The sequence below is a fragment of the Gymnoscopelus braueri genome (genome assembly GCF_963280865.1).
Source record: "Gymnoscopelus braueri genome assembly, chromosome: 14".
NCBI classification, from domain to species: domain Eukaryota; kingdom Metazoa; phylum Chordata; class Actinopteri; order Myctophiformes; family Myctophidae; genus Gymnoscopelus; species Gymnoscopelus braueri.
In genome coordinates, this window is record NC_137619.1 from 9,137,663 (window position 1) to 9,153,512 (window position 15,850).

Sequence of the window (15,850 nt, forward strand, 5' to 3'; positions counted from 1 at the left end):
CACTGACATTGGACCTAACAGGCTGACATTTCTCTGGTCACCTCATTTATCAGGATCATAAAGGCGAGGTGTTCCGAAGGCTGTGGCTGCTGGTTCTATTCCCATCGGTGGGTACAACACATGCGCCTCCATCAAGTGTCACACATCTACAGGCATTTCCACACAAAGACACTGGAAGACAAGACAATGAACATCATATTATGTCCAACATAAAATCCATAGTATATATAGTTTAACCGCTTAACGCCTCTCGCAGCTGCGTTGTCATTGCAGTGTTTGCCTATAGAGCATCGCAGTTCCCGCCCACTTCCTGATGCCACTTCAAAAAACTCAATGCATTTTTCCCATTGACATTTCCAAAAAATCAGTTAATTTAAGCCTAGAATCAAGCCATCCAGGGTCCTGGTGAATCATGACCATAAAACGTTTTTTTCTGTGATTTTATGAATTTTATATTTAATGATAATACTATATTTAATAAATACCCTTTGTTTTGCCGTTTTCAAAAAAGTTTTTTCACAGAATCAAACGTTTTATGGTCATGATTCACCAGGACCCTGGATGGCTTGATTCTAGGCTTAAATTAATTGATATAAATATTTTTGGAAATGTCAATGGGAAAAATGCATTGAGTTTTTTGAAGTGGCACCCGGAAGGGGCGGGAACTGCGATGCTCTATACGGAAGTTCCGTTCAAAAAGGAATGCTGCAAGGTCCTAGTGCCTGAGGATATTTTGCATCACATCAACAAGTTATCAGAAACTATGAATATGTATTGTTGTACTGTTAAATAGAATACATTTACATTGTCTATATCATTTTGGTGGCAGACGCTTGTGAATAAAAAGAAAAGCACAGGACTCATAGAGGATACAAGATACACAAATGAAATTGTGATGAGACAAATTAATGAGCAGACAAATTTGGAACTCGAACAATATAACATTTAAGCTGATAAATGAGTTTCTTTCCTGACTGTATGGAATTGGTGAAGCAGATGAACATTTATTTTCAGTATATATATATATATATATATATATATATATATATATATATATATATATATATATATATATATATATATATATATATATATATATATATATAGAGTGAGAATGTGCCATTTAGCGTCTGGAAATCAGTACAGAGCCAGGTACTAGGTTGCAACCAGACAGTGTATTTATTCACCAGAAAATACATACAGGAACATGGATATCACAGTAGCTCTTTACCCTCAACAGGCATCTCATCAACTGTGGCAAGTGACAGCCTTTTATGCTCAGCTGAGCTAATGAGCCAGCTTGGACCATACCACTATCAGGGGTGTTCTAACTCAGAGCATAACATAAATAAACATACAATACATAAATAAACACACCATAAATACTTAAATACCCTTAACCCCCACAAGTATATTAAAACTGACTGAACTACAAAATACTCTTTCCCCTCTACTACAACCATAAGCAACTCTAAAACACATCACAACCCCCCTCTACCATTCTGACTTGGTCCAGCCCAATTACACTGGCAAACAGAACAGCCCACTTTGGTACATATTAAGCTTTCAATCCTTACTCAGCATTACCCATATTGCACCTCTCACACATTCCACTTAAGCCAGATTCCAAACCCGAAAATCTCGGCCACTCGCTCACTCCCACTCGGTCACGCCGACTCCAAACCGGATGTGCTAAATTCCAATTACTCAGTTGCTTCTTGGAGGAGGCGAGTGGAGTCGAGTGGAGGAGCTCTACTTCCACATTTAGCGAGTGTACATCAAGTGTAGGCTCGACCACTCTCCACAGCTCCGTGTAGACGTTTTTTTTGTTTTTTCCCTTCTCCCGTGACGTATACATGGTCCTCCTCCACATGTGGCCACACAAACAATGCTTGAAACCCGAAACCATGCCCCGAAAACACCGGCTGCCCCCCCCCTCGCCCCCGCCGATCACTCGTTGCCCATCTCACACACACACACACACACACACACACACACACACACACACACACACACACACACACACACACACACACACACACAGTGTAAATTAACTGAAAAGACGCAACAAGCCACTGGCTTTATTGCTTTGTATGATATAAAGTATAATACAATTATATACATTGTAATATATTGTGCACACTTATACTGTCTCAAAAGCTGATAGTTCATTTCTCTCCGTGCATGCCTCAATGCAGTGCATGGACTACTATAAATTACTGTGACAAAGATTATGTTTAAAATAATGTATTGTATTTATATATAGACTGAATATAGGGTGACTATATTCTGAATTCCCCAAAAAGAGGACACTTTACGCTATTTAACTATAGCCATACTCATTCAATTCTGAACCGATTCTTAAATTTTTCAATTCTCAATTTGCTGTGAAGGGTCTTCTTTCATGTCTATCAGTCATGATTTGTTTCGCTATCAAACAATATCAAGCAAAATCACAAAATCGTCTGAGTTTTTTTCTTTTTTCTTCGTCCCAGAAGTGGGGAGGATATCACCCAAACTCTCAAAACCCCGGACATTTGAAGGATTTTATAAAACCCCCCCAGACAGCCCCCCAAAAGAGTATATGTCCGGGTAAAAGAGGACGTATGGCCAACCTGCATGAATGATGTAATTCAGAGTCAGACATACTCTGTAATATACGGTGGCTGTTATCAGGCGCGTACGGTGGGTTCTAACGTGGACCGGGCAAGATTGTTAATGACTCCCCCCTTCCCCCCGGCCCCCCACCCACTGCGTCGCGGGCATGTACGCGCGCGCAGCGCGCGCGATTTTTTTGCTTAATTAATTCATTAAATGACCATAAAACAACATTAACAACACTCTACCCATCCCTCAGTGTGTTCCATCCTCAAATGTTTTACTTAAAGGGATACTTCACTTTCACATAAAATAAACATTAAAAAAAAATATTTAAAAAAAATGAAAGAAGTTATGGCAAAATAAAGGCCCCCTCACACATTAGTAGGACACTCTAATGCGTGAGGGGGCCATGAATTTTCCATTACTTTTTTCATTTATTTTTAATATATTTTTTAAATGTTTCCCCGGCCCGAAAGTGAAGTATCCAGTAAAAGTATCAAGGGTTAGAAAACTTTTTTTTCACATTTGAAAACTTGTGAAATGGGACCTTCTGCATAGCCTACTTTTACTTTTGGTACTTTAAATACATTTTGATACCAATACTTTTCTACTTTTACTCAAGTACATTTTGAATACCTTACTTTTACTTGTAACAGAGTATTTTTACATCGCAGAATTGATACTTTTGTTTAAGTAAAAAATGTGAGTACTTTTTCCACCACTGGTATTCAGTGCATGCAGTGACTGTTAGTGCACACAGGACGAGGGAGTCAAGGGACACAGCATAGCGACCCTTCATTTCAATAAGGGCAGACAGCAGAGCCAAAACCTGCAGAACATGTTTAGCACAGCCATAGAGATCAAGACTTGTTTATTAGAGGCAATTAGCATGTCTGGCTGGGGCCGCTTGACAATGGGAACGGTGGCGTGGGCGGAGGCTGCGGAGCTACTGCGCCGGTAGAGGAAAAAAAAATACTTTTTTTTTTTTTTTTTAATATATATAAAAAAATTGGGGAGCAGAGTTTTCCAGACCGGGCCATGGCCCCATTGGCCTCTATGACGGTACGCCCTTGGCTGTTATACGCAGCAGTGCCGTGCGGGACTGCTGCGGGGGGTGGGGGGTCTGGGGACTGTACGAGCAAAAAGAGGGACGGGTCAGGATTTAATTCATAAATGTAAGTTTGCTCATCCTGGCGCTTTGTTCACTATTTCAGGAATAAATGGCTTTGCACAAAATGTTAACTATAAAGATAACAATGTGGCCATCCACATTGATGAATTGTCTATTCTATTCTGTATTATTCTATACCTGCATATTATTCTATGCATGTATATTTTCATCCACGGCTCTGGTCCAGCTGTTTGAGACGTCATAAGTGATCGCGGAATTTGCCGTCGCTTTGAAATGACGCGCTAAGTGCAGTCCGATCCTTTGAGGCCAGCTGGTCGGCCACTCGTCCTCGCAAATAATCCTCGGCTCCTCGCAGGGGCGGGGCTTAGGCGCGAGTGGAGGAAGCGAGGAGAGTGAGCGAGTGACCGAACTTTGGGGAATGGAATCTGGCTTTTGTCTCTATTGCACTCATATTACACCAATTGCACTTGCCAGATATCACCAAACATGTTGTCTCCATAGGTGGACTAGTTAGCTGAGTGGCCAGCTCAGCTGGACAGGACACAACTCAAATGTTAAGTTAAATGTAATCAACAATAAAATGACTGCATTCCTTTCTGTGCAAACTACAATGTGCAAATTACACCGTGCAAATACTAAAGTGATAGTAACAGAGGTTCTCTCTGTTACATATATATATATATATATATATAGGAAGGAAGCCAAGGAACCCCCACCCCCAAATATATATTTTTTATTTTATGTATATATATATATATATATATATATATATATATATATATATATATATATATATATATATATATATATATATATATATATATATATATATATATATATATATATATATATATATATATATATATATACATAAAATAAAATAATATATTTGGGGGTGGGGGTTCCTTGGCACGAAAAAGTTTAAGATTTTGAAGGTATTTGTAGAATGGCCCACAGGTGTTAATAAGTTAAGAACCTCAACGATGAACAGTTGTACCTGCAGTCTTGTCCTCCAGTACTGATGACATAATTGTCGTCGAAGGAGAAACGGATGTTTGTCACATGAACAGAGTGCCCGAAGTGGCGCTTGTGTTTGGCCTGGGAGTTTGGGGGGGGGACAAAAAGCAAACAAAAACAGAGGTCACAGGGTGACAAGGGGAAGGGCCCCTGGTCTCATGAATGTAAAATGTATAATGTACACTAGGTGGCAGCAGAGAGCAACTGATGGCCAGCCACGATGGTGGTGGGAAACACACCACTGCAGTGGTGGAAAGTAACTGAGTACATTTACTCACGTACTTACAGTAAGTAAAAAATGTTATACTTTTACTTCTACTCCACTAAATCTCAGGGCAAATATTGTAATTTCACGCCACTACTATTTGACAGCATTAGTTACTAATTACTTTGTAGATTTAGATTATTATTACAAAACACACTAACCACTTCAGCCGTATATATGTTTTGGCCATTTGAAAATAGCAGATCTACAAGCTCACAATGCGTCGCGATCATTGTGAGCTTGTAGATTGTATACATTTTTAACTTGTGAAATGGAACATTCTGCACAATGAGGACTTTTACTTTTGGTACCTTAAGTATATTTTGATGCCGCTGCTTTTGTAACAGAGTAAATCGTCATTGCAGTATTGACACTTTTACTTAAGTCAGTCCTTCTTCCATCACTGCGCCACTGTAATTCCAATTACTACTGTTGTTTTTTATCACAGTGGTATTGAAGGTGATGTCAAGTTTAAAGTGTAAAGAAATTAGTTATTACAATAACTTATACAATTGGGGTGGTTGTATTTTGACTCCCTGCTCTTCTATTGAGACATTAGATGTTTTGAGGAAACCAAAACACCAGACGGTGGGATTTGGGTGTGATTTCATAATCTTACTGCATGCTGTGTGTGTATCCAAGGAGCAAGATAAAGAATATGGTCGGGTGGAAACCTCATATATGCAAAACTGTTACTTTTCAGGATTCAAAAATAGTAGCAGAGTAGCAGATCTACAAGCTCAAAACACGCCGCTTCGTGCTTCGTGCCACGTTTCGAGCTTGTATATGCTATGTTTGATGCTTTTGTGTGACACTACAGTATGATCAAGTAGGGCATTCATTTACGAAAAAAGCACAAAAAGCTAGAATATGGAGATAAGAGGTTTTCTGCCCAACGATATATTCCTCGTCACTCGAGTCGTACAATTGTGATGTAAGATTTTAAAGGAATTCTATACGTTTTTGGGGCAAAGTCGTCTGACAGACGGCAAGAATAGAATGTTCTTTTTTAATCCAGGATTCAAACTCACAGACTTTTCCCTGCAGGGGAAGTGGAAGAGCTTGACCAATCCGTGGTCGTCTCCGGTGACCACGTTGAGACTGGCATGTGACACACAGCAGCACGTCACGTCAGCCTTGTCGGCACTCCTCGGCCAGATCCCTAACACCTCGTCACCTAGGATACTTTGATTGATTGGTTGAATACTTTATTAATCAGAAATGTAAACGGCACGTTGTACAGACAGATATTAACAAAAAAAAAAGTCCTGGGGACTTGTTTCCATTGTGGTCCTATGTATTCAATTCATCAACGTAGCATAAACATTATACACAATAATACATGTCATCAACAAATACAAAACAATATAAGAAAAAGGAACACATTTACATTTACCGCCCCTTGTGTGTGCGCATGTGTGTGCGTTTGTGTGTGCATGCGCGTGCGTGCGTGCGTGCGTGCGTGCGTGCGTGCGTGCGTGCGTGTATTACCTGGTCCAGGAAGCCCAGGTGATTGTGTCTATAACTGTCTGATCGGTCACCATCTTCCCTGATGGAATCTCATGAACTTGACGCTCATAGGTTCCTGTAGAAACCTGCACGCACGCACACGCACACACACACACACACACACACACACACACACACACACACACACACACACACACACACACACACACACACACACACCGATCTACAACCTTTCTACTTTTACTCAAGTAACATTTTGAACACAGGCATTTTACTTGTAACAGAGTATTTTTATATTGTGGTATTGCTACTTTTACTTAAGTAAAATATCTGAGTACTTCTTCCACCACTGGTATTTGTGTACCTGGATGTACTTGCTGTCAGCAGAGAAGTCCATAGAGATGATGAAACTGGGGATGTGTCGACAGTAAGCCAGCCTGTTCAGACTGTTGCCAGGCGACAGGTCATACAGGTCCACGGTACACTCCATAGATCCCACGGCCAGATAGGACTTGTCTGGACTGAACCTATATGCACGTATGCACACACACACACACACACACACACACACACACACACACACACACACACACACACACACACACACACACACACACACACACACACACACACACACACACACACAGATAAATACCAACACTTGTGTGTGTGACATCAGACCAGAGCTTGATCAGCGAGAGTGAGAGAGAGAGGGAGAGGGGAGAGAGAGCCTATATGGTATTTTAACCACGCAATAAATTGACGTGTCATGAAGCGACGCATTCTCACTCCCAGGACGGCAAACGGTTCACTTCTTGGGACGGATTTGACCAAGCATTAAACGTTTGACTGGAAGGGGGTAGGGTACCCGCGACGGCACATGTTGACTAGGGGGAATATGAGTTACGATTCTGTCCCTCTATCTCTCGTGGCTCAAGTCCGCTGTTTTTTAACTGTTTTATTTCGAACCGTCTTGGGTTTGAGAACGGCACTTCGGCATCCCTGGAGTGCGGAAGTGCCCGGGAGATGTCACCGGATGACCCACCAGGGGACCCCCTTCCAGTCAAACGTTTGAAGTTTTGGTCACATTTGTCTCAAAAAGGCTGTTTTGCGTGAAGCGACACATTGTTCAGCGCAATACCACACTGCATCGCGGTGTTAAACCGGTACATGCGCTGTACCGCAGTGATTCTCAAACCTTTTCATTTCAAGGATCTCCACGGACCCCCATTTGATACCAATTATTTTTCTCTGGGACCCCCAAACTACATTGTAAAAACCTCTGTGTTAATTTAACTCTGAGAGAGTACAAATGGAACCAAATGGACCCGTAACCCGTCCATTTGGTCAATTTGGTTACATTTGTACTCTTTCAGAGTTACAAACACGTACCGGTCCATTTGGACCAAAATGGACCCATTAATTTGGTTCCATGTGCACACTCTCAGAGTTACAAAATCATCCATTAGGACCCCTGGTGGACCCCATGTTGAGAACCAGCCGCAGTACCGTATGTCCTGGATGGGGGCGCCGCGGTCCCGCCTCTTGCCGCAGATCTTCAGGGAGGCGGTGAAGAGAAGGACAAACTCTCCGTTGGTCATGCCCACCGCCACCATCTCTCCATCCTCACTGTAGCACACACACCTCGCTGCATGACCCAGAGACAACTTGTTACACAGCTTCTGGAGAGGGAGAGAGAGAGAGAGAGAGAGAGAGAGAGAGAGAGAGAGAGAGAGAGAGTCTCTGAAACTACAACACCCAAATCAACCAAGCAATATCAAATATGACAAAACAAACGAGACAGATGACAAGATACTAATAACAAACACAACAACAGAACACGAGTCAAGAGTATTACACTCCTGGCAAGCATAAATAATGGATCATCAATTCAAGATCAGAAAGATCAATGTCATAAATGATTCATGGTTAAATGTTAAATTGAAAATATATAGTTATTCTAAATTATAAACATGTGCATGTACTCTCATAATAAGAAGCACATTTCTAAACAAATCAAAAGATGACATGGAACGAATATTTGCAGGTAGGTTAGTCCCATCAGAAGGAGCTTTGAAAATAAAGGCTTTCTTGGCTAATGTTTTGAAACTGTAGGAACAGTAAAAAGGAGTTGAAAGAAGAATATGGAAGAATATGGAGCCATAAATAGTTTTAGATATTGCAGATAACTAAAATGAATACATTTAAAAAATAAATTGTAACCAGTGGCGCTGTCTTCTTACAATGGGAGAGAACAATTTCAGATGTTCATTCATTAAACAATGATGTGTTGTGAAAGGACATCCAAGAATAAATCTGCATAGTTTGTTATAAACTGTATTGAGAGGAATAAGATTTGTTTTGGATGCAAAAAAAACCCCTGATAAACAACATCTGAATAATCCATTATTGGTAAGATGAGTTGTAGTAAAAGCTTCTTTCTAACAGAAAAAGTAAGACAGTTTCTGGAACGGTAGAAATACTAAGATCAATTTTCCTCACAATATTATCGATATGGCACTTAAATGATAATTCGCTTTTGCATACGGTGGCGTCATGGCTGGCTGTGATGGCAGTGTGTGTGTTTGTGTGTGTGTGTGTGTGGGTGGGTGTGTGTGTGTGTGTGTGTGTGTGTGTGTGTGTGTGTGTGTGTGTGTGTGTGTGTGTGTGTGTGGGTGGGTGTGTGTGTGTGTGTGTGTGTGTGTGTGTGTGCGTGTGTGTGCACCTTGTGGTCCAGGTCCCAGATGCGTACAGTAGCGTCATCACTGGCTGTGATGGCAGTGTGTGTGGAGGGATGGACGCTCAGGCCCCACAGCTGTCCCTCTGCATGTCCATCCATCACCACGTTACACGCTGCGTTCTTCTCCCCCACCTCCATGATCTCCCCGTCTTTGGTGCCCACCAAGATCTTACCCTGAGAGAGAGAGAGAGAGAGAGAGAGAGAGAGAGAGAGAGAGAGAGAGAGAGAGAGAGAGAGAGAGAGAGAGAGAGAGAGAGAGACAGGTTGGGAACCACTGCACTACGGCACCTAGAACGGGCCCATCGGCCAATTGGTGACTTTCTGATTTTACCAGATGGCCTTTATAACCACTAAGCTACAGCAAAACTAAAATCTAATCATAACACACACTCGCAGACACCACTGTGCTCACCTTTCCTCTGCAGACAGAGTGAACACACTAACCTTTCCTCTGCAGACAGAGCGAACACACTAACCTTTCCTCTGCAGACAGAGCGAACACACTAACCTTTCCTCTGCAGACAGAGCGAACACACTAACCTTTCCTCTGCAGACAGAGCGAACACACTAACCTTTCCTCTGCAGACAGAGCGAACACACTAACCTTTCCTCTGCAGACAGAGCGAACACACTAACCTTTCCTCTGCAGACAGAGCGAACACACTAACCTTTCCTCTGCAGACAGAGCGAACACACTAACCTTTCCTCTGCAGACAGAGCGAACACACTAACCTTTCCTCTGCAGACAGAGCGAACACACTAACCTTTCCTCTGCAGACAGAGCGAACACACTAACCTTTCCTCTGCAGACAGAGCGAACACACTAACCTTTCCTCTGCAGACAGAGCGAACACACTAACCTTTCCTCTGCAGACAGAGCGAACACACTAACCTTTCCTCTGCAGACAGAGCGAACACACTCCACTGGTCTTCCAGTGTCCAACTGAAAGGCTCTGCATCGCGTCATCTCCTGGTCCCACAGCTTCACCGCTCCACCCTCCTTAGTCCTGACACACACACACAGTTTTAAAAAATGTTCTACAAGCTCACGTCGCAAGGTCAGCAATTATTTTTTACATAATTTGAATAGGGCTAAAGTGGTAATTAAAATAAAGTTTTTTTAAAGTTGTTCTCTAATAGAAACTTAAATAAAAAAATGTTTAAAATTTCAAGATTTTGCACTTTTTTATTTATTTTTTAACCCTTTAAGACCTGAGAAGATTCTAGAAATGTCTTCTAAATCCTAACAGTTTTTTGAAAAAAATCTAAAAAAAATATTTTCGAGATTTTTCAAAAATAGCAGATATACAAGCTCGTAGCGCGGCATTGTATATCTGCTATTTTTGAATAGCCAAAGAAAGCTAAAGTGACACAGATGCGTTCCAGGTATCAATGGGTTAAAGCAAAATATGGGTAGATGGGTGGTCTATAGGGCAGTGGTTCCCAAACTGGGGGTCGGGACCCTACATGATTTTGCGTTGCCAGGTGTTGTGAGCTTGTAGCTATTTTCACAATATTTATGTGGAACCGAGTCAAACTAAATGTAATGCCTCAACTCCTACATTGCTTTTCAGGGTGGGGGGGTCCCCACTTCAAATATGATTATTTTGGGGGGTCCCCAGTTCAAATATGATTATTTTGGGGTCCCCAGTTTAAATATGGTTATTTTGGGGGGGTCGCGGCCTGACAAGTTTGAGAACCACTCGTCTACTCTCGGATCATACATGTGACATGGGTCACTGACGCTGCAGCTGAGGAGACTCACGGCCGCTCCTTGCCCCCGGTGACGATGAGGCCGTCTCTCAGCGTAGTGTACATGCTGAACACTGGACCTGTGTGGGCCTTGGCCACTACCCGCTGAAGACCATGGTCCCTCCATACGTACACATCCCCGCTTATAGAGCCTGTAAATGTTAGGTTGTTCTACACACACACACACACACACATACACACACACGCACGCACACGCATGCACGCACACACGCCCACGTACGCACACACACAAACACATTGGGGTTTTATGGATGATGCTTCTGAACATCAATGTACAAACTACAATTTCATCAATAGAACATGTATTCTATTCCAAGTTTGACCCATTGAAATACTCTTTAAACCTATAAAAATGACTGAAATCAGTCGTAGCGACTGAGAACTTGAATCCATGTTGTTGGCAATGGCAGAACTCGAGAACAAAAACAAAACATCGCGCTCAATTGGTAATTGCCCGACCAGGCAGGTCAATTTGCCTTTTTTTGCTGTAGGTTTTTTATTTCTTATTTCAGTTACATTGGCACCAGTTAATTCGGACCGTGATTTTGGTATAATTAATTTTATTTAACCACTTGAACCCTCTTTGCCCAGCTGCCTCTGTGGCGTGCCAGGATCTGCGTTATAGACTTCCAGTCACAACATCATGGGATCACATCCCACTCTTGATGCCACTTTGTTCACATCAGGCATACATTTCGCCACATTAGGCATAGTTTTTGTGAGGTTAGGGTCAGGGTTAAGGTTCGGTTTAGGCTTAATTTTGCCACTTTGGGCATAATTTCGCCACGTTAGGCATAATTTCGTCACATTAGGCATAGTTTCAAAAACGAATAATTTTGCGACATGAAGCATAGTTTCAAAAACGCACGGCAGAAGTCTCACAAGGCAAGGCACATCTGCCAGTCTTTTAGAAAATAAATATTTTCGAACGCGTTTACTACCGATGCTATGGCGGCGTCCATCTTTGTTGTGAAAAACTGAAAATGAGTCTCCTGCATTGTACGTCATTGCTCCAAATAAGGTGATAAGCCCGCCCACATTTGGATACTGGGCCCTGATTGGTCCCTCACGACTTCGGAGGGAGAGAAATTAAATCTCTATTGAGGGGGGCCAGACCTAATCTGCCGAGGGCTAAAGTGCGATGCAATTTTGCAAAGGCAGATTCGTCTGGAACCAGGCTACGGTAACGGCATTTTCCGGGGTTGAAGTGGACCGCAACAAAGTGGAACCCCCTTCCAGAGTGTAAATCTTTGAAAACGCTCCGCCTCGCGTCTCCGTGTAAACATGCAATACGGGGGGAAACGGCAAAACGTGTGACGTCATGGCTCACGCCGGCTCACACCGCGTGTAAACAAACAGCTGTGATAGGAAGTAGAAGGGAAGGGGTTCTACGCAGGCGCCACTGGTAGCCACCTGACATGCACACTACAGCGTTTTCAATCACTTTCTCCTCGTAAACGCAGAATAAAAAGTGAGAACACAACAGCACTTTGTCCTTTCCTGTTCTGATCGTTACCATGTTAACATGGCCTATGACTAGACTAGAGGGTTTAAGTGGTTTAGTAAAAAAATATGAGTATAGCCTACTTCTTCCATCATTGAAACTTACAGCACCAAAGGCGACAGACAGCATGGTCTGAATCCTGGCGTCTTCAACGGAAGCCACGGTCCCTCTCCTGTACACCAGAGAGCCTCCCGCCAGGGTCCAGAACCTCACGTGTTTGATCCCCACCGACACAAACTGGCTGTCTGAGTCTGGACGGAACTCCACCACAAACACCCTGTCTGGGTGGCCCCCTCTACTGCCCAACTTACTGCCTGGAGAGAGGGAGGGAGGGGGGGAGGGAGGGAGGGAGGGAGGGGGGGAGAGAGAGAGAGAGAGAGAGAGAGAGAGAGAGAGAGAGGGGGGGGGGGGGTAGAGATAGTGAGAGGGAGAGAGAGAAAGAGCGGGAGAGAGAGAGAGGGGGGGAGAGAAAGGGGGAATAGAGAGAGTGAGAGGGAGAGAGAGAAAGAGGGGGAGAGAGAGAGAGGGGGAGGGGGAATAGTGAGAGTGAGAGGGAGAGACAGATAGAGGGGGCGAGAGAGAGAGAGAAATAGAGAGAGAGGGGGAAATAGAGAGAGAGTGAGAGGGAGACAGAGACAGAGACAGTAAAACTGTTTTTTTCTTTTTCTTATTATTTTAACAACGTTAAAAAATGCTTACAAGACAATGATCATTATAGGCCTATTATTGCAATTTGAACCGCTGCTTTTAAAACAAGCTTGTAAATGAACTTGATTCGGTACTTGTCTTGAACTTGTGTTCTTGTTGGAATGGACAGCATTCTCGCAATGCGCCGCGTTGTGACCGTGTACTGTAGATCTTGTGAACTTGAACTTGCGAAATGGGTCATTCTGAATCATGAATACAATGAGGCAAACATTGTGAAACAAGCTCACAAAGCCTCGCGTGTCCTTCTGTGTGGAGTTTGCATGTTCTCCCCGTGTCTCCTAGGGTAGGTACCCTCACAAAAACATGCAGTAATCCTGGTCACTATACTGCCTCCCCCTGGCCAGCTGGGGCGCCTGATGGAGGGGAAAGGAACTGGTTGGAATAACGTGTTCCTTCCACGTGCTACGTCCAACCAGAGAAACTCTCCCCTAGGAGGTGATAAGAAGGTCAGTTGGCTCTCATGCATTGAAGGAGGCATGAGCTCGGCCCTGGCCTCCCTAGGTTGGCAGAGGGAAGGTAGTGCCCAGGATTACATAGACAATTGGCACTGGGTGTAAAAAATAGGTGTTACAAAATCGTGGGATAAAAATTTAAAGTAAAAAAAAAGTTTGGCAATTTTCACTAGTTTCTTTTTTCCAATCTGTGGAACCGAGTCAAACTTGTAACGCCCATAATTCCAAATGCTTGTCATTGTGTGGGGTCCACAGTTCAAATATGATTATTTTGTTGGGTCCCTAGTTCACATTTGATTATTTTGTTGGGTCCCCAGTTCAAATATGATTATTTGGGGGGTCCCCAGTTCAAATATATTTTGTTGGGTCGTGGCACTGGAAAGTTTGGGAACCCCTGGTGTCGGCTGTGAGCCTTCTGTTTTACTAGTTAAAAATGTTGTTTCATGTTTTGTCATCCCTGTTGGTAAACCTTTAGAATTTAACCCTTGCCTGCCTGCTCGTCCTGCATTTGGGTCCTACTCCTCACTCATATACCCAAAAGAACAAAAACAAACAAACAAACAAACAAACTAATAACCCTTACCATCCTGCCACCTCCACACAGAGATGCTGTGTCCAGGCTCCACCCCCACAGACAGCAGTAGTTTCCCAGTAGCGCTGAAGTTAACGTAGCCCACGCCTGTAGCGTGAGGACAGCGCAGGACGGACAGGGTCTGCTTGCTGCCCGCGTCCCACACATGGATGGACGGAGGGGTGCCTGACACACAGAAACACATAGAGCAGGGGTCTTCAACGTTTTTCAGGCCCAAGGACCCCTTAGCTGAGAGACAAGATAAAGCAGGGACCCCCCCCCCCCTACATATTGTATACAATTGTGTTATAGATTAATCCATTAAGATTTGTCATTTTAAGATTTCTTTGGCTGTTCAAAAATAGCAGATATACAAGCTCATAGCGCGGCACTGAGCTATGAGCTTGCACATTTTTTTTTTTATTGTGGAAAATGTGTGCAAATCTAAAAACGTTAAAACATATTATGTTTTAACGTTTTTGAATCCAATCTGGGGGGGGGGGGGTTGTCCCTGGAACAACATATTTTGACATGGGGATCCGCGGCCAAATACATTTTGGGTGTCTTTGACATGGAAAAGTTGTAGCACCAGCAAATATTTTGAAAACCAACATACACACACACACACACACGCACACACGCACGCACGCACGCACGCACGCACGCACGCACACACACACACACACACACACACACACACACACACACACACACACACACACACACACGCACACACGCACACACGCACACACACGCACACACACACACACACACACACACACACACACACACACACACACACGCACACACACACACACACACGGACACACGTGCACACACACACACACACACACACACACACACACACACACACACGCACACGGACACACGTGCACACACACGCACACACAGTCCTACCTATCTGTCCAGTAGCGATGACATTCTTGTATTTGGGGTGTTGATTGACAGTGAGACACAGGATGTCGTCGGTGTGTTCAACATAGAAGCTCTGACACCCTGGTGGTGGAAAAGGGTACTCCGGTTTTAGTATGATTATCGATAACGCAAAATAAAAAAATACTCTGTTCCAAGTAAAAGGCCTGTATTCACCAAACGTTCACCGAAGCAGGGGTCATCAATGTGTCCGTACACGGGCAAATGTATCCGTGGCAAGGCTTGTCCTTGACCGTGGCAAATTTTAGATTTTTTTTTTTTACATAACATTATAATGTTGTCATTTTGATCACAAGACCCAATTACTGAGTGTCAGTCTCCAGGTTTTCCTCAGAATATGTATGACACTAATTTACTCTGACACTGTGTATGGCACATTAGGAGTCCACTAGGACAGTGGTTCTCAAACTTTTTATTTTCAAGGACCCATAACTCTGAGAGTTTACACATGGAACCAAATGGATCTGTAGGGTCCATTTGGTTCCATTTGTGCACTCTCAGTTTCAGACCTGTAAAGATCATTTAAGGCTTTAGCTCTTTATGTGTTTGTAATATTATTGTCCACTCATTTTGTATGTCCATGCATGGCGATGACCCCTGCACCAAAGTAGAAACAATGTTATAACATTTTACACAATATTTGCCCCCCGTGTGTGTGTGTGT

General features: G+C 43.1%; 1 protein-coding gene across 1 annotated transcript in view; it reads right to left on the reverse strand.

The window, feature by feature from the left end:
• Nucleotides 1-146: 146 nt before the first annotated feature.
• The window catches only part of LOC308099928 (echinoderm microtubule-associated protein-like 6), a gene marked incomplete at both ends in the record, with an annotated part of 57,818 nt that continues 42,114 nt past the window's right edge, over nucleotides 147-15,850 (reverse strand). Inside the window, 12 exon segments of the mRNA XM_080448792.1 lie at nucleotides 147-171; nucleotides 4,731-4,831; nucleotides 6,047-6,200; nucleotides 6,507-6,610; nucleotides 6,850-7,012; nucleotides 7,995-8,167; nucleotides 9,211-9,399; nucleotides 10,118-10,232; nucleotides 10,991-11,148; nucleotides 12,608-12,816; nucleotides 14,246-14,419; nucleotides 15,140-15,250. Coding sequence (XP_080304918.1) covers nucleotides 147-171; nucleotides 4,731-4,831; nucleotides 6,047-6,200; nucleotides 6,507-6,610; nucleotides 6,850-7,012; nucleotides 7,995-8,167; nucleotides 9,211-9,399; nucleotides 10,118-10,232; nucleotides 10,991-11,148; nucleotides 12,608-12,816; nucleotides 14,246-14,419; nucleotides 15,140-15,250 — 1,676 coding nt within the window.